The sequence below is a fragment of the Pantherophis guttatus genome, chromosome 4, assembly GCF_059756535.1.
Source record: "Pantherophis guttatus breed Tessera chromosome 4, ASM5975653v1, whole genome shotgun sequence".
NCBI classification, from domain to species: Eukaryota; Metazoa; Chordata; class Lepidosauria; order Squamata; family Colubridae; genus Pantherophis; species Pantherophis guttatus.
In genome coordinates, this window is record NC_142066.1 from 155,964,784 (window position 1) to 155,986,761 (window position 21,978).

The following is a 21,978-nucleotide window of genomic DNA, read 5'->3' on the forward strand; positions in this document are numbered from 1 at the left end:
GACGTCACAGGCGCAGATGACGACGTAAAAAGTGCCTGGCGGAGCCAGCCAGGAATCACATGCGTAGATGAACCTACCTGCGGCCGTTCCGGGTTAAACCATTCGGCACAGGGACGAGGGGAGGGCAGCGATAGATTGAACCATTCTGGAGGAAGGGGAAGAGAAGAAGCGGGCCGCGGGTATTCGCAGCGTGGGAAAGCAAGGATCGAACCACCGGCAAGTGCAAATAGGGGGAGGTTAGGATCAAACCATTGCGGGGAACGGGTGGCGGAAAGGACGTGGACCTGGGAGGCAATTCATTCCGGGGATGGGAAAATAGCATGAGTTGGATGCAAAGCAAAAAGAAGCCCCAATAAACCACGATTGGCTTAACCTTGGCTTGGTTGGTTTGGACTACAACTCCCATCAGCCAGGGGAGGGCATGATGGGACCTGTAGTCCAGGGCATGAAAATGCCCCTGCTTTACCAAGTGAGGAAGGGGGTGAGGGTATATAATAGAGCAGGGGTCTCCAACCTTGGCAACTTTAAGCCTGAAGGACTTCAACTCCCAGAATTCCCCACCCAGCTGGCTGGGGAATTCTGGGAGTTGAAGTCCTTCAGGCTTAAAGTTGCCAAGATTGGAGACCCCTGTAGTAGAGCATCTTCATATAGAGTGGGGAGTCTCCAAACCTGGCAATATTAGGATTTGTGGACTTCAACTCCCAGAATTCCTCAGCCAGCTATGCTGGCTAGGGAATTCTGGGAGTTTTCCACAAATCTTAAAAGTTACTAAGTTTGGAGATCTCTATAGAGAGACTGACAGCCTTATAGAGCCTCCAGATTTCATGGCAGTGTACCTTGGAACCCACTGCCATTTACAGGTAGTCCTCGACTTAACAACAGTTCACTTAGTGACCCTCCAAAGATACAACAGCACTGGAAAAAAAGTGACATGACCGTTTTTCACACAATGACCATAGCAGCCTCCCCGTGGTCACATGATCAAAATTCAGACCCTTGGCGACTGACTCATATTTATGACGGTTGCAGTGTCCCCGAGTCATGTGATCCTCTTTTGCAACCTTCTGATAAACAAAGTCAATGGGGAAGCCAGATTCACTTAACAACTGAGTTCCTAACTTAACAACTGCAGTGATTCAGTGTGGCAAGAAAAGTGGTAAAAGGAGGCAAAACCCACTTAACAAATGTTTCGCTTAGCAACAGAAATCTTTGGCTCAGTTGTGGTCGTAAATTGAGGGCTACCTGCATTTCTTTTGCATTTTCCTCTGCCAAAGCCTACATTTTCTATCCTTGCTAGCAATATTAAAAGCCTTTTTTCTACTTTTCAGAGTTTGGTGCAATATTTCAGAGCCACCAAAGCTGTTTTAAATTATTCTACTTTAAGCTGGTTAATTTTAGCAGGTCGTGTATTTATTTTTTTTCCCTTAGCATGTCTTGTGGTTGGCTATTGAAAATTGGGGAGCGAGAAGCTCCCCAAATAAGGAATTTAAATAAGCAATGCCCAAATCACAATTTTACAAACAACCCAAGGTTGCAGATACTTCCAGAGAATGAACTCCACCAAAACTTGCAGTTTTTATTTCTTGCATTCATTCAGTCATTCAGTCATATGCTACCCATGCATTAACCTGTATTTGGGATGAAAAGCCCCTCTAAAACTTTATTTCCAACATTGGAGGCACAAAATAACACATCCAAAGATTGTAACGAGATTTATTTTCTTCTCTTCTTCCAGTTATCAAGCGTCTCGTATTATGGCTCTGAAAAAAAGCCAAGCAGTTTAATCCTCTTAGGAATTCCTGATCAGGATCTATTCCTAAAGCCTCATTGCACATCAGAATGGCAGTTATAAGCAGGAGTTTAAGGTATTTAGGATGTTCCCAGAATAGCTTTAACAGAAATTCTGTAGACTTGCAATCCCAGAACTGAACAGCAGTGGTATTCTGAAAAGGGTATACTATATCTTGAAATAAGATATTTTAAAGAAAAGAAAAACTACTACAATTTTGGTAATTTTAAGATGGATGGATTTCAAGTCCCAGAATATCCCAGCCAGCATACTACCTATGTTATTCTGGGGCTTGAAGTTCCACCTCTCTTAAAGCATGCTGGCTGGGGAATTCTGGGAGTTGAAGTCAGCATGTTAAAACATACTAACTGAGGAATTCTGGGAGTTGAAGTCCACCCCTCTTAAATCATGCTGGCTGGGGAATTCTGGGAGTGGAAGTCTACCTCTCTTAAAGCCTGCTGATTGTGGAATTCTGGGAGTTGAGGTTCACACCTTTTAAAATACGCCTGAATTGGTTTCAGCATCCTGCAGGTCGAGAATCTGTCCAGATGCCTTCTCAGGGCTTGTGGGCTTCACACATCGCCCAACCAGCTGAATTCGAATCGGACGTCCATCGCTTGCTTTCCAAGATCGAAGTACGCCCGGCTGTATCCGGTTCTACTGGTTAGACTGGACGGATCTTCGGTACATGTCCGGTACAAAGAGCCGAGGCGTGTCCTTCAGGTGAGAATTAAACCTCCTGGCTTTCTTTGCAGAGACCGAATAAGACTCCGTAAACCATGTTGCACATTTGACTTGTTTCTGAGTTCCTGTCTGGCCCGTTGCATACAGCGGATTCGCTCAACGACTGCAGAGTTGCTTAGCAGCCGTGGTGGTTTGATTAACGACCACCCCAAAAAAGTCACAAAATTGGGACAGATATATGATGAACCACTTAAAAAGCCAGCATAACTTACGATCTCAATTCTGGGCTCAATGGCAGTTGTCAATCAAGGACTATAAGTGTTTTGCAGTAGTTTTTTTGGCTTGTTTTATTATTTCTTCTTACTGACAGAGGGGAAAGTAAACTGCTGGAGGTTGTGTGGGACTCTCACTGCAGATACATTCACCCACAACAAGCAATATACAGGTAGTCCTCATTTTACAACAGTTTTGTTTAGTGACAAACTGTTACAATAGCACTGAAAAAATGACCATTTTTCACACTTACGACTGTGGCAGCAGCCTCACAGTCATGTGATCGAAATTCAGATGCTTGGCAACTGACTCCTACTTACGACGGTTGTAGTGTCCTGGGGTCACGAGATTCCCCTTTGGTCACCCTCTGATCAAAGGGTGACCAATTGAAGAAGTTAAGTAATTTAAGAACCGTGTTGCTAACTTCACGGCTGCAGTGATTCATTTAACAACTGTGGCAAGAAAAGTTGTAAAATGGGGTGAACCTCACTTAACAGATTTCTCACTTAGCAATGTAAATTTTGGACTATGTTTTGGTCGTAAATTGAGGATTACCTATATCACGCAAACTCATAACATGGCAGAATTCCTGCAGGAATCTGTGTACCAAGCTAAACGGGTTTTTTTTCTACCTCCTTTATAACTTGCATCACCTTATACAAGAGATGGCTGCTTAAAAATTTAGTAATACAGATAGTCCTTGACTTACAACCATTCATTTAGTGACCATTTGAAGTTATGGCAGTGAAAAAGGTGACTTATGACCGTTTTTCACACTTATGACCTTAGCAGCATCCCCATGGTCCCGTGATCATAGTTCAGACACCTGGCAACTGACTCATATTTATGACGGTCTCAGTGTCCCAGGGGCACGTGCTCCCCTTTTGCAACCTTCAGTCAATGGGGAAGCCAGATTCACTTAGCGACCATATAACAGCTATATGATTCACTTATGGCAAGAAAGTTCATAGAATGGGGTTAAACTCACTTAACTGTCTTGCTTAGCAACAAAAATTTGGGGCTCAATTGTGGCCGTAACTCGAGGACTATCTGTCTTCATAAATGTCTTTTATAGTCAAAACTAGCCTTTGGAACTCAACCTATCAATACAGGTCTAAGATACTCAAAGCAACACAGCCCAGCTAATAAGTGGGTTGAAAATTGAATTGGATAGTCTTCAAGGGCAGCCCCAGGTCTGTTTCCCGTAGCAGTAGTCTAGCCATCTGTTTTTGTCTTTTTTCCACTTAGATACCCGTGGATTTCAATACCCTCCCCGAGGCCGAAAGGAGAAGCCGGTTGAGGAGGAAGAACTTGATGAAGTCCAAGAAAGGAGAAGTTGAAACTTTTGAAGACGACTTTCAACTGGAATATTATGAGAAATTTTGGAATAAAAAGTGAGGGGGTTTTTTGGCAGTAAGAAAACCAGAATTCTGTGGCAGCAAGTAACTAGAACGTTATAGAAGGTGCAAGGAATGACAATCCACCCTCAAATAAAGAGATTTCTTTGTAATTGCTGTGTTTGTATTTTTTGGGAAAATGTTAATCTGTTTGAAGGAGGAGGGCATTTGTGATATGGCTAGTTAGCGTCTTAAATCTGTAATAGAATTTACAGGTCATCCTTGAGTTACAATCATTCATTTTGTGACTGTTTTAAGTCACAACAGTGCGAAAAAATGTAAGTTCCAACTGGTCCTCGCAGTTATGACTGTTGTAGCATCCCCATGGTCACATATTAAAATTTGTACCCTTGGCAGCTGGCTTGTTTTTGCATCTTAGGGTCTGTGATCCCCATTTGCATCTTCCCAGCTGGCTTCTGAAAACGCAAAAGGAAGCTGGATTTGTTTAATGACTGTGTGATTCACTTAACAACTGCAATAATTTGCTTAACAATCATAAAAAGTGTCATAAAATTGGATGCGACTCACTTCCAAAAAAGTCTTGCTTAGCAATGACAATTTTTGTAAAAAAAAAAAGACTAGAGTTTCTTAACATTGTTCATGTTAAGATGCATGCCAGCTGGAGAATTTGGGGAATTGAAGTCCACATCTCTTAAAGGGGCCATGTTTGAAAAACCCTGATGTAGCTGAACCTATATTCACTACCTAAATGTAGGATATTTTCAAACATTTTTAGAGAGCGATACAAGTTCTCACATTAAGTTTGGGAGACTTAATAATGTCCGTGGCTTACCTCGCAGGGCTGTATTCAGGTGAGAAGATAAACCAACAAACTCCATATCTGCTGTACCATTCAGGGTCTTCTCTCTTTACAAGTGCCTAAATTAGCTTTTATCATGGTTTGGGACTATTAACATCTTAGTCGGCTAAGGAAGGTGGACATTGTAGTCATATTTTGGGGATGGGAGTGGGGAGAAGCGACCTCCATCCCAATGCACCCAGAAACACCCTTTTTTTTCTTCCTGGGACAAAGCAGGAAACGACACTACTTGGATTTCTGCAACCATCATCCACAGCCGGCTGAGGATCATGGGAGTTGGAGTACTAACCCCACAAGCACCAATGGCAAATGCCCATCTGGCTGGGCATTCTGCAACAACAACCGTTCCCAACTAAACCCGACGGCGCCCCGGGGACGTGTGCACGCCGGGGACTACAAAGCCCAACATCCCCAGCCGCTACTAATCTCCCCCACCCCCACCCCAAGTGGCTGGAAAAATTACTCCGGAGTTGGGTGCAAAAAAAAAAAAAAATATGCATTGCTTAGTAAGTTTATTTCTCCCTTCAAAGCCCACTTTAAAAAAAAACACACACAAATTGAAAACTTTCAAAGCTGAGCGGAGGCGGGTCATTCAATTAGCAATTTTCTCTGCTTCCATCCCCCCCCCATATCCGCGCTCCTTGAGCCGATTGGTCCAGCCCGCTTCGTCGTCCCCCCCCACTACAGGAACGAATGGTCCCGCCCAAGCTTGCGGAAGCGACTGCTGGATTTTGCACGTGAAGCTGCAGTTAAGGTTGCTGGGCTCGGTTGGACTGGCGGGTGGGTGGTCTTTGCGGGGTGGTGGTGGGTTTCTCGTCCTTTCCAGGGCTGGGGCTCCCCTTAAAATAGCGGACTCCTTGCAATGCACCCCTTTTCTCCTTTGCATTGCGGTGGGGAGCCCATGCACCAGCCCTGAGGTCTGCAAACGGGGGAGAGTGAAATCCCATCGTCCACAGCCGGGTGGGGTCCGTCCCAGCTAGAATTAGGCATTGGGAGAGGGGGGGGGTCGCATGCACTGAAGATTCAAGTTTAGTTTAGTTTTAGTTTATTATATTTATATACCGCCCTTCTCCCGAAGGACTCAGGGCGGTGAACAGCCCTGGTAAAAACAATATACAACAACAATTTAAAAAACTTAATTAAAATAATTCAATCATTGGCCGAATTTAAAACACCCAACTAAAATCATTTTAAAACCCCTATCAAAACCCAATTTGATAGGAGCCTGGATAGCTCAACAGACTAAAAGCCTGTTATTAACATTCAACTGTCTGCAATTATTGCAGGTTCGAATCTCTCCAAGGCTCAAGGTTGACTCAGCCTTCCATCCTTTCTAAGGTGGGTAAAATGAGGACCCGGATTGTGGGGACAATAAACTGACTTTGTATAAATATACAAAAGTATGAAGGCTATTGCTTAACGCATTGTAAGCCACCCTGAGTCTCCGGAGAAGGGCGGCATATAAATCTAATTTAAAAAAAAAATTAAAATCCTTTATCCCGTCAGAGCGGCTTGCTGGAATAATAGGGTCTTCAGAGCACGACGGAAGGTGCGGAGGTTGGGGATCCTTCGTATGTCCGGGGGCAGTTCGTACCGGTCGGTGGGAGGCAATCTGTGGCAGAATGCAGTCCTGTAGATAACCAGGTCCTAAGCCATGGAGCGCTTTAAAGATGGTAACCAACACCTTGAAGCGCACCCGGAAGACCAACGGGAGCCAGTGCAGCTCGCGCAAGAAGGGTGTTACATGGGAGCGATGAGACGCCCCCATAACCACCCACGCGGCCACATTCTGGACCAGCTGGAGCCTCCGGGTGCTCCTCAAGGGGAGCCCCATGTAGAGAGCATTGCAGTAGTCCAGACGGGAAGTGACGAGGGCGTGAGTGACTGTGCGCAGGGCGTCCCGATCCAGAAAGGGACGCAACTGGGAGATCAGGCGGACCTGATAAAAGGCCCCCCTGGCCACGGCCGTCATATGATCCTCCAAGGACAGCCGTGAATCCAGGAGGACGCCCAAGTTGCAAGCCCTCTCTGAGGGGGGCAAGATCTCACCCCCAATAGCCAGCGATGGTGTGAGCTGGCTATACTGGGCCGTCGGGAGCCACAGCCACTCATTCTTGGAAGGGTTCAGTCTGAGCCTGTTCCTCCCCATCCAGATCCGCACGGCCTCCAGGCAGCGGGACATCATGTCAGGGGCATAATTGGGGTGGCTTGGGGTTGAAATATAGAACTGCGTGTCCTCGGCATACAGTTGACACTTCACCCCAAAGCCACGGATGATCTCGTCCAGCGGCTTCACATAAATGTTGAACAGGAGGGGCGAGAGGACCGACCCTTGCGGCACCCCACAAGTGAGGAACCTCGAGGTCGACCTCTGCCCACCCTGTCAACACAGATTGCGTACAGTCAGAGAGGAAGGAGGAGAACCACCATAGCATGGTGCCCCCACTCCCATCCCCTCCAGCCGACGCAGCATGATGCCATGATCGATGGTATCAAAAGCCGCTGAGAGGTCTAGGAGGACCAGAACAGAGGAGCAACCACTGTCCTGGGCCCTCCAGAGATCATCAACCGGCGATCAATGCCGTTTCCGTGCTGTAACCCGCCCTGAAGCCCGACTGGCACGGATCAAGGGGTTCCTAAGGTCCAGTGTAGGACTCCCTCTGTGGGGGCTCAGCTGGCAGAATTGCACCCTTTTCCGCTTTTGGGATGAGGTTGAGGAAGGGGGGGGCAGGAGGGTCATGGTGGGGGGGGTTGGCATTATTCTGGCGCCTCCACTTCTCATTAGCACTTTTATTGCATTGTTTTTAAACCTCAGCTAAAGATGTGTGGACTTCAACTCCCAGAATTCCCCAGCCAGGAATTCTGGGAATTGTAGTCCACAGCTCTTAAACTAGCCAAGATTGAGAACAGTGGCCTATGACATCATCTTTTGACTGGTTTTTTTTCCCCCCTTCTAAAATGTGGACTGATACCACATTTGAGATCACAAATGCTTCAAACCATGATGGAACCCATAATCCTCGACTTGCAACCTTTTGTTTAGTGACCAAAGTTACGGTGACACTGAAAAAAGTGACTTACGACTGCTTTTCACACTTAACAACCGTTGTAGCAGACCTGCGGTCACGTGACCAAAATCCTTGGCAATTAGCTCCTATTTATGACAGTCGCAGTGTCCCTGCGTTATGTTATCGCCTTTTCTGACGAGCAAAGTCAACGAGGAGGCAGATTCTCTTAACAACTATGTGACTAACTTAGCTCTGATTCATTTAACAACTATGGCAAGAAAGGTTGTAAAATGGGACAAAACTCCCTTAACTTGCTTACCCATAAAAATTTTGGGCTACATTGTGGTCATAAGTTGAGGACTACATGCACAACACTGGTCTTCCTTGGGCAAATCATGAATGCAATAAGCCAATTTACGCTAGCTTCACAGAAATCCACAGAACTTGTGACTAGACTGGAATTTAACCTACTTTAAACTGTCTTCTTTTTTTAGATCCTGGTTAAGCCTCCACCATGTTTGGCTCCTCCCGAGGTGGCGTGAGAGGAGGGCAGGACCAGTTCAAATGGGAAGATGTGAAGACGGACAAACAACGTGAAAACTATCTTGGTTAGCCTTTCTAGATTCATGGTTTGTTTAATCCGCTCCCGTGAACTGACTCCACATCTATTTAAAGAGCAGAACTGCTGGGCTCAAATCTCTCCAATTGTCAGCTTGCTAAATTAGATTGAAACAGTGGAGCCATGTTTGATTTACTATGTCACTGGTTTTCAATTTTGGAAACTTTAAAAGGGGAGGACTTCAACTCCCAGAATCCCCCAGCTGGCATGCTTTAAGAGGGGTGGGCTTCAACTCCCAGAATTCCCTAGTCTGCATGCTTTAAGCAGTGTAGCCTTCAGCTGCTAAAATTGTCCATCTAGCACTGAGATGGCAAACCTATGGCACGCGTGCCAGAAGTGACACGCAGAGCCATCTCTCCTGGCACGCAAGCCGTCACCAGTTACACTTCTGAGTTCTGGCGTGCCAGCCAGCTCCTCTTCGCATGTGCATGAGTGCCAGAAACTGAAATATCAGGTGGCCAGTGGTCAGGTACATGCCGTTAACCAGTGATCTGTCCCCGTCCACACACACACACAAACACAGCCAGCCGAGGGTTAAGGAAGCACTTGGAACACACCCAGGTCTTTATCTCCAACTTGGCAGCGATATACACACCGTCTGCCAAGTGCTTTTATTTCCACAGAAAACAGAAAGATAATATACTCAGCGTACAAGAGTCCAACAGAATTATTATTCCTCTCAGCAGTTTCGGATGAGGCTTTAGTGACTATCCAAGGTTTACTTTTGTTCGTCACAAGGATCACTGGCCACCACCCTCTATTATATAGTCTCTGGGGTGTGGTCCAGTGACTCAATTCTAATCCCTAGCACGCCTCCTGAGCTGCTGTAATCGTTTATCACGCCTTCGGAGGCGTGCGTCCAGGAATGATGTCTCTCCTTCGCTCTCATCCGAGACACCTGGCTCCCTGCTAATCTCCTCTCCCTCGGCCGGCACCTGAGACAGTGCCAGAGGGGAGGGGCCTGGAGAGGGAGGCCTGGCTGACTCCTCATCCTCATGCTCGGAGCTTTCTTCCTCCGATGGGACAGGCTCAGAGGGCGGGGCCACAACAACCAGAAGATCATTTTCCCGACACGCGCATTTGCACCAGCCAGCTGGTCTTCACACGTGCATGGCCGCCAGAAACCGAAAGGTCCGGTTTCCAGCATCCATCCACGCACACGCTCCCGTTTCAGCACTTGGTGCCGAAAAGGTTCGCCAATGCTTATCTAGCATATGCTTGGACTTCAACTCCCAGAATTCCCCAGCCGGCCTCTCCAGCAGTCTTTTCCAATGTTGGCAACTTTAACCCTTTTCCCCTTCCCAACCCGCACTTCCTACTGGCACAGATAATGTTCCCTAGTTGGGTCATGAGATGTCTACAAGAAAACAACACCGAGGGCTCCCTTAGGTATTTCCCAGCTCTGCCACCCAGTTAGAAATTCTTTGGAAATAAAAAATAACATCGGAAAAAATAGAACCAGAGATTTTTCTACTAGGGATGATTAAAGAAAACTATAGGAAAGAAATAAAAGTATTTAATATTACACATAGTCACTGCAGCCAGATTGGAGCTCGCCCAATATTGAAAAGCTAATCAACTGCCAACAGATGAATTGATAATCCAAAAAAATCTATAACTGTGCGGAAATGGACAAACTAACATTTGAAATGAAGGATAAGGTAGTCTCAAAATGTTATAGAGCGTGGAATAGGTGGTATGATTGGATAACTCGTAGAAACGAGAGTAAATGTAAAATTCTGTACGATAATAATTTAGTTTTTTTTTTTTTAGTTTTTATTATATTTGTATACCGCCCTTCTCCCGAAGGACTCAGGGCGGTGAACAGCCATGATAAAACAACATACAAGACAAAATTAAAAAAAACATATTAAAACAATTCAATCTTTGGCCAAAATTAAAACTTCCAATTAAAACCATTTTAAACCACTTTTAAAACCCAGTTTAAAATCCTTTATCCCGTCAGACCGGCTTGCTGAAAGAATAGAGTCTTCAGAGCTCGACGGAAGGCGCGGAAGTCGGGGATACTTCGTATGTCCGGGGGGAATTCATTCCATAGGGCAGGAGCCCCCACAGAGAAGGCTCTCCCCCTGGGGGTCGCCAGTCGACATTGTTAACAAATATGCACCGTTAATAAGATAATGGACGTGTGACCAAAGTCAATTTTTCTTTTTATGTATTGTTGTTTGTATTCATATATATATGTATCTTGTCTATGTAAGTTTTCACGGGTATATATGTGTGTACAGTTAATATCTCGGGCTTCTTCCCGTGTAATTGTAAACATATCCTTAGAAGGGTAGTAGCGACGTTTCGACGAAATCGTATTCGTCATCTTCTGGCTGATGATCTCGGTTTGGTGCTTATGGGCAAACTGTGTGATCGTAACTGACGTTTTTCTATGAAAAGAGGCAAAAGTGTATTCTGATTGGTCGACAGTGTTGTTGTATTCTGATTGGCTGATGACGTAGCTGTATTTTGATTGGGTGGAAGCGCTGTCGCTTGGTTGTGGGTCAATGGATAAGTTATGCTGGAACTGGTGGCAACACCAGGCAGTACTTTGCTAATTTTTTGCATAGACACAACATCAAAACCATATTTTGCACAGATAGAAAGATATCGTCTATTCTGAGAAACCCTAAAGACAAAATAGAATTAGAAGATCAAGGCATATACGAAATCCCGTGTGCTTCCTGCCCCTCAACATATATTGGACAGACCAACAGAAGAATGAGTGTGCACATCGAGGAACATAAAAAATTCAGTACAAAAGAAAGAACACACATCATCATTAGTACAACACATAAATGCCACAGGACATAATATTAATTTTAATAACACAAAAACAGTGGCAAAAATAGAACATCTCAATGGCAGAATAATCAGAGAGGCCATTGAAATAGAGAAAAGACCATATTGTATGAATAAACGTGATGACACTTCCCGTCTGCTACTATTTGGAAACCTGCTCTCATAGACAGACGAATCTTAACACAAAATATAAACCATAGATCAAAGGTTCATCAAAATGCTTGTGTTGCCACCAGTTCCAGCATAACTTATCCATTGACCCACAACCAAGCATCAGCGCTTCCACCCAATCAAAATACAGCTACGTCATCAGCCAATCAGAATACAACAACACTGTTGACCACTGTCGACATATATGTATCTTGTATATACATGGTATAATATTTTACTTTTTATACGTTTAATAAAGTTTTTTTTAAAAAAGAAAGAAATTATTTGGAAAGACTAAGAGCTCTGCCACCCAGATCCTTCTGTGATTCTTTAACTGCTCTGACTTGTGAGTCCTTTTTTTACTTGCCTTTCAGGGAACTCCTTGATGGCACCGGTGGGCCGTTGGCAAAAGGGCAAGGACCTTACCTGGTATGCCAAGGAGAAGAAAGGCGATGCATCTATGTCCCGCAATGAGGAGCTGAGCGCCATCCGGCAGGCGGAAAAAGAAGCTATGATGGCAGCTCTGTAAGTTTCAGATCCAAACATCTGATGCACTGGCGAAATGCAAAATTTTTTGCTACCGGTTCTGTGGGTGTGGCTTGTTGGGCTTGGCTTGGAGCAGGGTGGATTTGATTTAAATCGAGTTGATTTAAATCACGATTTAAATCATGATTTAAATCACGATTTAAATCACGATTTAAATCACTAGTAAAAAGGCTTGATTTAAATCAACTCGATTTAAATCATAATTTTTAAAGAGCAACTGTCATCTCTGCTACTCCTTTGACCCGCTGTTGACTCACCGATAGTCCCAGTGTTGCAGAATATACAGCCTCCTGCTACATAACTAAGCTCCATTTCATGCTGAATAAACTAAATTATTTATGTATCTTAAATAGAAAACTACCTTACGATAGATTTTTACCCCAAAAGTTTTTCATTAAAATAAATTCGATAAAAATAAAAAAAAATCCGATTTAAATAAAAAAAATCTGATTTAAATTAAAAAAATCTGATTTTTTTGATTTTTTTTTTAAAGAAATCATTGATTTTTATCCACCCTGGCTTGGAGTCATGTGACTGGGTGGGCATGGTCAACTTTTTTTTTCTTACTTTTTAAAGCATTTTTTACCACCTATTCGCCCAAACCGGTAGTAAAAAAAATGCTTTTAAAAAGTTTTTTAAAAGGTTCCAACGATCACGCGGCACAGCTGTGATCGTCAGAACCATTATTTTACTTACATTTTTTTTTTACTCCAAACCGGAGCGAACCGGTTGCATTTCACCCCTGATCTGATGGCGGTCCTTGGTCTTCACCTAAGCTTTGGAAGAAGTCTTCAGCTCTAGAGAGATGAGAAAATGGGAAGGAGTGGGTATGGATGAAGTAGCCAGCAAGCCTTCAGGGAGATTTGCCTGGAGGGAAGAAATGGTACTACTGAGAAAGGAGAATATTTGTGGCTCAGGTTTGAAGTGAGGGGTCCCTGGTGTTCTCTGAGTTTGGTGGTTTTCATGCAGATGTTTCGTGGCCCAGCTTGGTAACAACATCAGTGCTAGAAGAAGGGAGGGATTCTAGCTTCTAGGCAACATCAATATTCTGATGATATTACCTAGTTTGGTCATTAAATGTCTTGAAGAAAACGAGCAAGCCCAAAGAGTATCAGGAACCAAAAATATTTTTCAAACAAACAAACAAAAAAAGGAACCAAACAATCCTTTTTCTCCTCCTCCTCTTCCTTGCACTGATGAAGTTCTCTAGTTGGGTTGTAAGATGTCTCCCACATCCTCCTCCTCTTCCTCCTTACAAACCCCCCTCCCTTCTAGCACTCAATGGCTTTATCTATTTGGATAATGAAATGTCTGCAAGAAAAGCACCAAGCTCAGGAAAAAACGATACCCACGAATAAAACCCTGCATTTCTTTTCAGTTTTTCCTATAACCTTCCGGGTTCTGGGATTTGGAGAATTAGCCCAGTATAGAGGCAGAGGGGGCCGTCAGGAAATTTCTCCTTAATTCCAAGTTGGATCTCTCTCTGATGATAATTTCACCCGTTACTGTGTTGTCCTTTGTTTTGTCAACTTTGCAGAGGTTACAAGAACGTGAAAAAGCAGCCGACGGGACTGAGTAAAGAGGTATTTTATCGATTTTTAAAATAACAGGATAGCAGAGTTGGAAGGGACTCTGGAGGTCTTCTGCTCGAGCAGGAAACCCTATACCCGTGATGGCGAACCTATGGCACGCGTGCCTCAGGTGGCACGCGGAGCTGTATCTGTGGGCACACAAGCGTTGCCTGTCAACTTGCAAAGCTTTCAAGTTGCCATGAGCAGGAGGGAGGGAGAACTGATAGAGCTGATTGATTTCCCTAACTGAAGCTGCATTCCATACATTCTTCCTGACCGCAATCAGAAGGAGGGTGTTGGATGTCACAGCCAGCCAAAGTGGTGAATTGGAGAATGTGATTTATGACATGGCCAGGGAGGAGGGGAGAGACAGGGTCATAGGGGAACGTAAATCTATGTGGGATTAGTAACTGTATCCGAATATTGCCGAAATGGTGCTCCTAATAAATGACTGTATTTCTTTTGAAGTTCGGCTCATGGCCCATGAAATTAATTAGGGCATCTTTCGGAAACTTCACATTGCCCTAGCTGAGCTACAACACGCATGCGTGCGCCGGCCACCTGATTTTCAGCCCTTCCAGGCCCACCGGATGTTGGGAAACGGGCTATTTCCAGCCTCCGGGGGCGTTGGGAAGGCAGTGTTTGCCCTCCCCAGGCTCCTAGAAAGCCTCTGGAGCCTGGGGAGGGTGAGAAACGGGCCCACTGTTCCATCACTTGCCAAAAGCTGGGGGAGCGAGGAAGTCACGCACGCATATGTGGGGTGCATTGAATTATGGGGGTGGGCACGCCTGCCCGCAAATCCCCCGCACTCCCCCCCATTTTTGGCACGCGACAGCAAAAAGGTTAGCCGTCACTGCCCTATACGATTTCAAACAAATGGCTGTCCAGTCTCTTCTTAAACGTGATTTTAGTGCATGGTACCCCAGGTTTCATAGTAAACAGCAACAGCATAAGATAAGGCCGTGAATTACTTCACTTGGCAGTTTCCTCAGAAGTCAATTATTAATTTCAAAGTAATTCGGTTTTAATAAGAGGATCAGAATTGGATCTGCTTGGATTTCTTCTTTTTTATGTTCAGTGTTTTGACATGGATAGAAAGAAGGCCGTCACTTTGGCCCAAGGAAAAAAATTGCAAATGCTGCTTTTAAGATGGTACAGGTATTCCTCGACTTACGACCGCAGTTGCTGAGACTTTAGTTAAGTGAATTTTGCCCCATTTTACGACCTCCTTACCACAGTTGTTAAGTGAGTAACATGATTGTTAAGCGAATCTGGCTTCCCCATTGATTTTGCTTGTCGGAAGGTCACAAAAGAGGATCACGTAACTCCGGGACACAGCAACGGTCATAAATATGAGTCAGTTGCCAAGCGTCCGAATTTCGACCACGTGACCATAGGGATGCCACAACGGTCGTAAGTGTGAGAAACGGTCACAAGTAACTTTTTTCAATGCTGTTGTAACTTCGGTCACTAAACGAACTGGTTGTAAGTTGAGGACTACCTGTCATCATATATAGCGGCTTAGTGGCCTCATGCCTGTCTGTAATTGTTCCCCAGGAGCTCGCCGAAGTCTGCAAACGCAACGAAGGAGAAGCTGATGAGAAGAGTGTGGATCGCCTCATGGGGTTGGGCAGCTCACGGTAAGCGGTTCGAGACAGCGTGGGCTAGTGGTGAAGCCGCTGGACCAGGAACCTGGTTCTACTCAGCCCAAGAAAGTTTGAGACAGTCCTGCCCTCTAGGATCCAAAGCCAGGCTGATGTAGACCACTGTGTCTCACCCCTCACCAACTTTGACGTGTGTGGACTTCAACCCCCAGAATTCTCCACTCCGTTGGCTGGGGAATTCTGGGAGTTGAAGTTCAGATGTCTTTCCACTGCTAAGGTTGATAGGCCGGATCCATTACCCTAGATAGACCAATAAGGGGAGGCAAAACATAGTTTTTGAGCAGTCTGCAGGTTTTTGAGGATACAGCATTGCTTTTGAGCAGAGGGTTGGACTAGACCCATGATGGCGAACCCATGACATGCGTGCCACAGGTGGCACGCGTAGCCATATTGGTGGGCACGCGAGCCCAGCTCCAGTGAGAACGGAAGTCAGCAAACGGATCATTTCAGGCCTCCAGGGGCAGGGGGAGCCGTTTTTGCCCTCCCCAAGGTCCTAGAAAGGCTCTGGAGCCTGGGGAGGGTGAAAAATGGGCCTACCGGGCCCACCGGCCCATCACGCAGTGGGACTAGACTCTAGAACGGGTGTCAAACTCCATTGAAGCCACATCAGGTTGGGTCTGACCTCGGGGGGGCAGGGAGGGCATGGCCAACTCGACATCACTCGTGTTGGGGGCACCTGTGGTGGCCTGACCACTCTACCAGCAAAAACAGACTCCCGGGCTCCGTTTTCAGCTGCGACGGCCTCCTGCAACTCTCTGCCAAGGAAAAGGGAGCTCGGGAGGACCATATCCATTTTCACTGGCAGAGGCACTGCAGGCCGGTCCTTGGCTATTTCCAGGGGCCAGATCTAAGCACCCTGCAGGCTGGATCCAGTCCACGGGCCTTGAGTTCGACACCCCTGGTCTAGAAGATCTCCGAGATGCCTTCCGACTCTGTTATTCTGAGATATTCTGAGATAGCTGATGTCCAAAACAAGAGTAAGGCTTGCGCAAGCAATTCAGATACCTCCTTAACTCACATACATATAGGTGGGGGATTTATTTATCTATCTATCTATCTATCTATCTATCTATCTATCTATCTATCTATCTATCTGTCATTTATTTATTTATTTATTTGTTCGATTTATATGCCGCCCTTCTCTGGAGACTCAGGGCAGCTTACAATGCGTTAAGCAATAGCCTTCATACTTTTATATATACCTGCTTAGTAGGGCTTCAGCCCCCCCCCCCCAAGCGGTGTTCTTTTTTATACAAAGTCAGCTTATTGCCCTCACAATCCGGGTCCTCATTTTACCTACCTCGAAAGGATGGAAGGCTGAGTCAACCTTGAGCCTGGTGAGATTTGAACTTGCAGTAATTGCAGGCAGCTGGTGTTACTTAACAGTGCTTTTAGTCTGCTGCGCCACCAAGACTCTTATGTAGAGCGTAATCGGTCTCCCAAGGCACTCTTGATTGATTACGGGCCATCAAGTTGGTGTCAACTCCTGGTGACCACCTAGATCTATCTTCTCCTGGGAGGAGCCACCAGTCTGAGGAATTGTGGGAGTTGAAGTCCATATGTCTTAAAGTTGCTGAAAATTGAGAAATGCTGGCGTAGGATGAAAGAAATAGGCGAGATTCCACTGCCAACTACGATGGTCATGAAAGATTTCGGGGACATTATAATCATCATGTGAGCCAGTTGCCAAATGTCAAAATTTTGATTATTTGACCGGAGAGGGGTAGGTGGGAAATTCTATGATGGTCATAAGTGCGAGGAACCGATCCTAAATCACTTTTTTTTCAGGGCCATTGTAACTTCGAACGGACACTAAACGAAGGGTTTTAGGCCAAGGACGATACCTGTACGTTGTAAATCAGGACAAATTTTGTGTAGCTCTTGACAACGGCTCTTTCTTTCCAAAAATATGTCCCGTTTCGGCACCCTCTGAGCAGGGCTGAGGGTTTTATTTCAGGAAAACAAAATTTTCCTTTCAGGACAGAAAGGGAAAAAAAAAAAAGGCAAAAGCAAAAATTAAGCCCTACTTGCTGTTTAATTCCGTTTTAACTTTTGTTAGGAATGCTGGCGGAAGAATGGTGTTTTCCAAGGAAGACAGAGAAGCTGCCAAGCTGGGCCTATCCGTGTTTACGGTAAGTTGTGGGGCCGCACAGCATTGTGGCACATCCAATGTTGTTATTTTTCTGCTTTCCTAACTGCCCGTCCGAGATTTTTTGATCTGTTTCCGTTTTCTCTCGGAAATTTCAGCATCAACCAGTAGCAAAGGCTGCCAAACCCTCATCTCCTCCGAAGAAGCTGGATGAGGAAAGCAAGACACTGGAGTAAGTCACCCTCTTGATTTTTATCATTTAATTTTAATTTAATTTTATTGAGCCACAGTCCTTGACTTACAACAGCATCCTTAGGGGACCGTTCAAAGTTACAACGGTAATATTATGACCGTTTTTCATTCAGAGACATAGCAACTGACACGTACGTAAGACGATTGCTGTGTCCCGTGGTCACGTAATCAATGGGGAACCCAGATTCACGCAACAGCCATGTTACTAATGTAACACATGCAATGATTCACTGATCAATCTTGGCAAGGAAGGTCGCAAAATGGGGCAAAACACAACTTAAGAACTCTTTTGCTTGGCCACATAAATTTGAGGCTCCATTGTGGTCATAAGTTGAGGACTACCCGTACCATATCATTGTTGGTGACCTACATGAGCCATGCCCCATTTGGGGGGGGCAACGTTTTGGCGCTAATTGGGGATATTTGGGGTGGAACACAAAACGGTAGGAAAGAGGTCATCCTTGATTTATCTGGCAGGAGCAAGTCCGTCAAGAAGTCGAAAAAAGAGAAGGACAAGAAGAAGAAAAAGGAGAAAAAGAAACAGAAGAAAGAAAAGAAAGAAAAGAAAGGAAAGGAGAAAGAGAAAGACCAGAAGAAGAGAAGGTCTTCATCATCAAACAACCTTACTCCGGATAACGAGAAAAGGTATCATTTGAGGCTGTGGGCTGGGGAATTCTGGAAGTTGAAGCCCACTCACCTTAAAGCATGCTGGCTGGGGAGTTCAGATTTGCAAGATCCTATTACTAGAACTGTTCTAATAGCTTTAGGCCTACAGGGTGTATATTTCCTAAATCTGGTCTTATCTTGTAGGGCTGATAGATGTAACTAATGTTTTGCCTTTAACTTAGTTACCTTAGCGAATGCATTTTAAATATTCAGCACTGGGGTGAGGGGGTGGCATTTGTGAACAGCCTTTTTGTTCAGAAATCTTTTCTGCATCTTGTTGAAATTAAAAGTTTAGATTTGCGGGGGGGGGGGTGTTAAGAGTTCCCTCTTTCAACAGGAGTAGAACTCGCATTTAACACTGACTGCATTCCCTTTTTGAAGTGACGTTCCTAGCCTATTGAAACTTAATTTTCACCAAACTCTTCTAATTAAGTAAGCAGTGGCAAATCAGGATAACACAGCAGTTCGTTCAGTGACCGTTTGAAGTTACGACGGCCCTGAAAAAAGTGGCTCATGACTGTTCTGCACAACTTTTCACATGGTCATGTGATCAAAATTGGCAACTGACTCGTGTTTATGACCGTTGCAGTGTGCCAGGAGATCACGTGATCCCCTTTTGCGACCTGGCAAGCAAAATCATTGGGGAAGTCAGGTTCACTTAATGACTGTGTTACTAACTTAACATCTGCAGTGATCCACTTAACATATGTGGCAAGAAAGGTGTTACAATGGGGCAAAACAAGGTTGACTCGGCCTTCCATCCTTTCTAAGGTAGGTGAAATGAGGACCCAGTTTGTGGGGGCAATAAGCTGACTTTGTATAAAATATACAAAAGGATGAAGGCTATTGCTTAACGCATTATAAGCCACCCTGAGTCTCCGGAGAAGGACGGCATATAAATCAAATTAAAAAAAAAACAACTCACTTATCAAATGACTCACTTAACAGTGTGGTCATAAGTTGAGGAATCTAACTTTATAATAAAAATCGCATTAGCCTCCATGACATGATTTTCCCAGTCTGATCTGGCCTCCTCGAAGGGCTGGCATCCTGTCTGAGATTGGGTTCAGTTCAGGGGTGAAGTGCTCCCAGATCGGACCGGATCACCTGATCCAGTAGCGATTTTTCCCTGTGGTTTGGCGATCCAGTAGCGATCGCCGCCTGGGTGTCATTACTTCCTGGTTTTAATGGTTTTTTACCTTCTGTGCACGCGCAGGCACTTCCAAACTGGTAAGGAAGGTAATTAGATTTCACCCCTGTTTCAATTATGGTCGTAAGTCGAGGACTACCTGAGTAACTTTTATAATAAAAGCCGCCATGATATTGATCTTCTAGCTCGTTCTACCTTGAAGGGCTGGCGTCTTGTCTGCAAATCGCGTGACCTGACTTTGCCTTGTTCCTATTCACAGGAAAAAGAAACCTTCTCTGGATCCTAGCCGGGATGATAGACCATCGTCCCCGGCCCGAGCAGCGCACCAATCCTCCGACCGGTATCATCGCGAAAGAACTTCGACGCCTCCCTCCAAGCCAAAAAGGGACGACCACCGACACCGAAGTCATAGAAAGTTCCCGGTTTCCAGAGAAGACAAAACCTCAGAGTCCCGGAAACGGACATGGGATGAATCTGTACCATACCTCCCGGCCAAGAAGAGGCATGACACGGATTCAGACAATTAATACATCCTTATAAAACAAACCCAGATTTACCCATCATGTCGTTACTTTGACAGTTAAGCGGAAACGGATTCTGGTTTGGTGCAAAATTCTGCATCCTTTTTCTAGATGGGACGTTGATTTGCCCATCTCACCCCATCCCATCCATCGACACCGCTGCTCAAAAATAATAATTATTTTTGTTTCAAAAGTATCCTGTCCTTTAACGGACATAAAATTTAGCCATGCTAACCTGGTCAGAGCAAGACAATAGTTTACAAATGCCAGGTGCAAAATACGGAATTACCAGAGTTTTTTTTTTGGTTTTTCCTCCCAAAGTTGATAAAGTCTGATGGGTCGCATAGAATTTAATTTTTTTTAAAGCAATAGAATTTGGAGATCAGATACATCCCAGGTAACAGGAGTTACTTTCAGATTGCAAAAAATCTGCTTCTGAACCTCCATCAGGCCAAAGCAAGGAGTAGAAACAGTTTATGGGGTTGTTGGGATTTTTTTTTGGAGTGTGTGTATGTAGTTGCGACCGTCAGCCGATTTCAGAAGCAACCTCGGATCTTGTAATTAAAAAGCAGATTGATTACAGATATTGTCATTAAATTGAATCATTGGGATCAGTTCAGCAACTTCATCTCTCTTGAAAAGACTTAAAGGTGTCGGCCGCTGATGTGTCTTCCAAGCTAAAATTATATTCTGCCCTGCAATTTCTCTTAGATCCAGGAATTTTGGGGAATTATGCCAACTCCAGAAGAAGTAGGCAGAGGGTTACGAAAACACATGGCAAAGGATAAATGTATTTAATTTTCAATCTTGGCTTACGTTTTTCCAGCAGGCTGCATTACTGCCAATTTTAAAACAACTTCTTTTTGCAATTTTAACAGTTACGAATCCCTTTGCAGTTTACAAATTCTGAACTCTTTTGCAGTTTACAAATTCAAACCCCGTTGAAATTTACAAATGACAAACCCCTTTGAAATTTAAAAATTACAAATTGCAAAAATTTCCATTTTCAAATTGCAAACCCTTATGCAACGTACAAATTCAAACTCCTCTGCAATTCACAAATTCAAATCCCTTTGAAAGGGGGACCTCAACCATCCTCAGAATTCAAAGAGAATTTAACTTCAGGGAATCCTCTACTTACAACCATTCTTTTAGTGGCCACTCTAAGTGACAACGTCACTAAAAAATGTGACATGATCGTTTTTTATACTTAACAATCGTTGCAGCATCTCCCTGGTCACATAATCAAAATTCAGATGCTTGGCAGCTGGCTCATATTTATGATGGTCACAGTGTCCCAGGATCACAGGATCTCCTTTTTTCAATGGGGAAAGCTAGACTCACTTAACAACCGTGTGACTAAGTTAACTGCAGGGATTCACTTAACAACTGTGACAAAGGTGGTAAAATGGGGGCAAAACTCACTTGACTCACTCAACAATGGAAATTTTGGGCTTCATTGTGGTCATAAGTCAAGGACTACCTGTACATGTCCCTTGTCAATATGCACAAAGGTGTTACTGATCATTCCCACCCTGAAGGCATTTGGAGTGCCACGTTAGGAGAGAATGTGCTACCTTCATGAGGACTGGCATCTTGGCACTTCCTGGGAGAAAACGGATGGCAACAGATGGCTAACAGTTCTTATGGGTTGCTAATTGTAGGTAATTGACTAGGTGTATCCATTTTGGGGCATTGACACACAGCCTTGATCCTCATTCATTTAGCTGTATTTTGTGGCCTATCTGTTGTGATGCCCTCTCATATTTTGTGTGAGTAACACATTGGTTAGCCACATGTTACCACATGGGGACATGGTGGCTCAGTGGCTAAGACGCTGAGCTTGTCGATCGAAAGGTCGGCAGTTCAGCGGTTCGAGTCCCTAATGCCGCGTAACGGGGTGAGCTCCCGTTTTACTTGTCCCAGCTTCTGCCAACCTAGCAGTTCGAAAGCACGTTAAAAAATGCA

The 21,978-nt window shown here is 44.7% G+C and overlaps 2 protein-coding genes across 4 annotated transcripts; both read left to right on the forward strand.

The window, feature by feature from the left end:
- The first annotated feature begins 3 nt into the window (after positions 1-3).
- On the forward strand, positions 4-4,256 carry MRPL55 (mitochondrial ribosomal protein L55). The gene is made up of 4 exons (XM_034442584.2): positions 4-216; positions 1,736-1,865; positions 2,311-2,512; positions 3,995-4,256. The coding sequence occupies exons 2-4, from the start codon at positions 1,840-1,842 to the stop codon at positions 4,142-4,144; spliced, it is 378 nt and encodes a 125-aa protein (XP_034298475.1). The 5' UTR covers positions 4-216; positions 1,736-1,839; the 3' UTR covers positions 4,145-4,256.
- Positions 4,257-5,654: 1,398 nt separating this feature from the next.
- C4H1orf35 (chromosome 4 C1orf35 homolog) lies at positions 5,655-20,592 on the forward strand. 3 transcript variants are annotated; one of them, XM_087893140.1, is made up of 10 exons: positions 5,695-5,717; positions 6,250-6,301; positions 8,466-8,579; positions 11,926-12,076; positions 13,635-13,680; positions 15,226-15,308; positions 17,392-17,464; positions 17,580-17,653; positions 18,151-18,318; positions 19,749-20,592. In XM_087893140.1, exons 3-10 carry the CDS (start codon positions 8,486-8,488, stop codon positions 20,014-20,016), a joined length of 957 nt encoding a protein of 318 aa, XP_087749266.1. In that variant the 5' UTR covers positions 5,695-5,717; positions 6,250-6,301; positions 8,466-8,485; the 3' UTR covers positions 20,017-20,592. The 3 variants fall into 3 exon arrangements, with proteins under 3 accessions (XP_034298476.1, XP_087749266.1, XP_087749267.1); XM_034442585.2 differs by lacking the exon at positions 6,250-6,301 and having other exon boundaries at positions 5,655-5,717; XM_087893141.1 differs by lacking the exons at positions 5,695-5,717; positions 6,250-6,301 and adding an exon at positions 6,489-6,512.
- Positions 20,593-21,978: the final 1,386 nt, after the last annotated feature.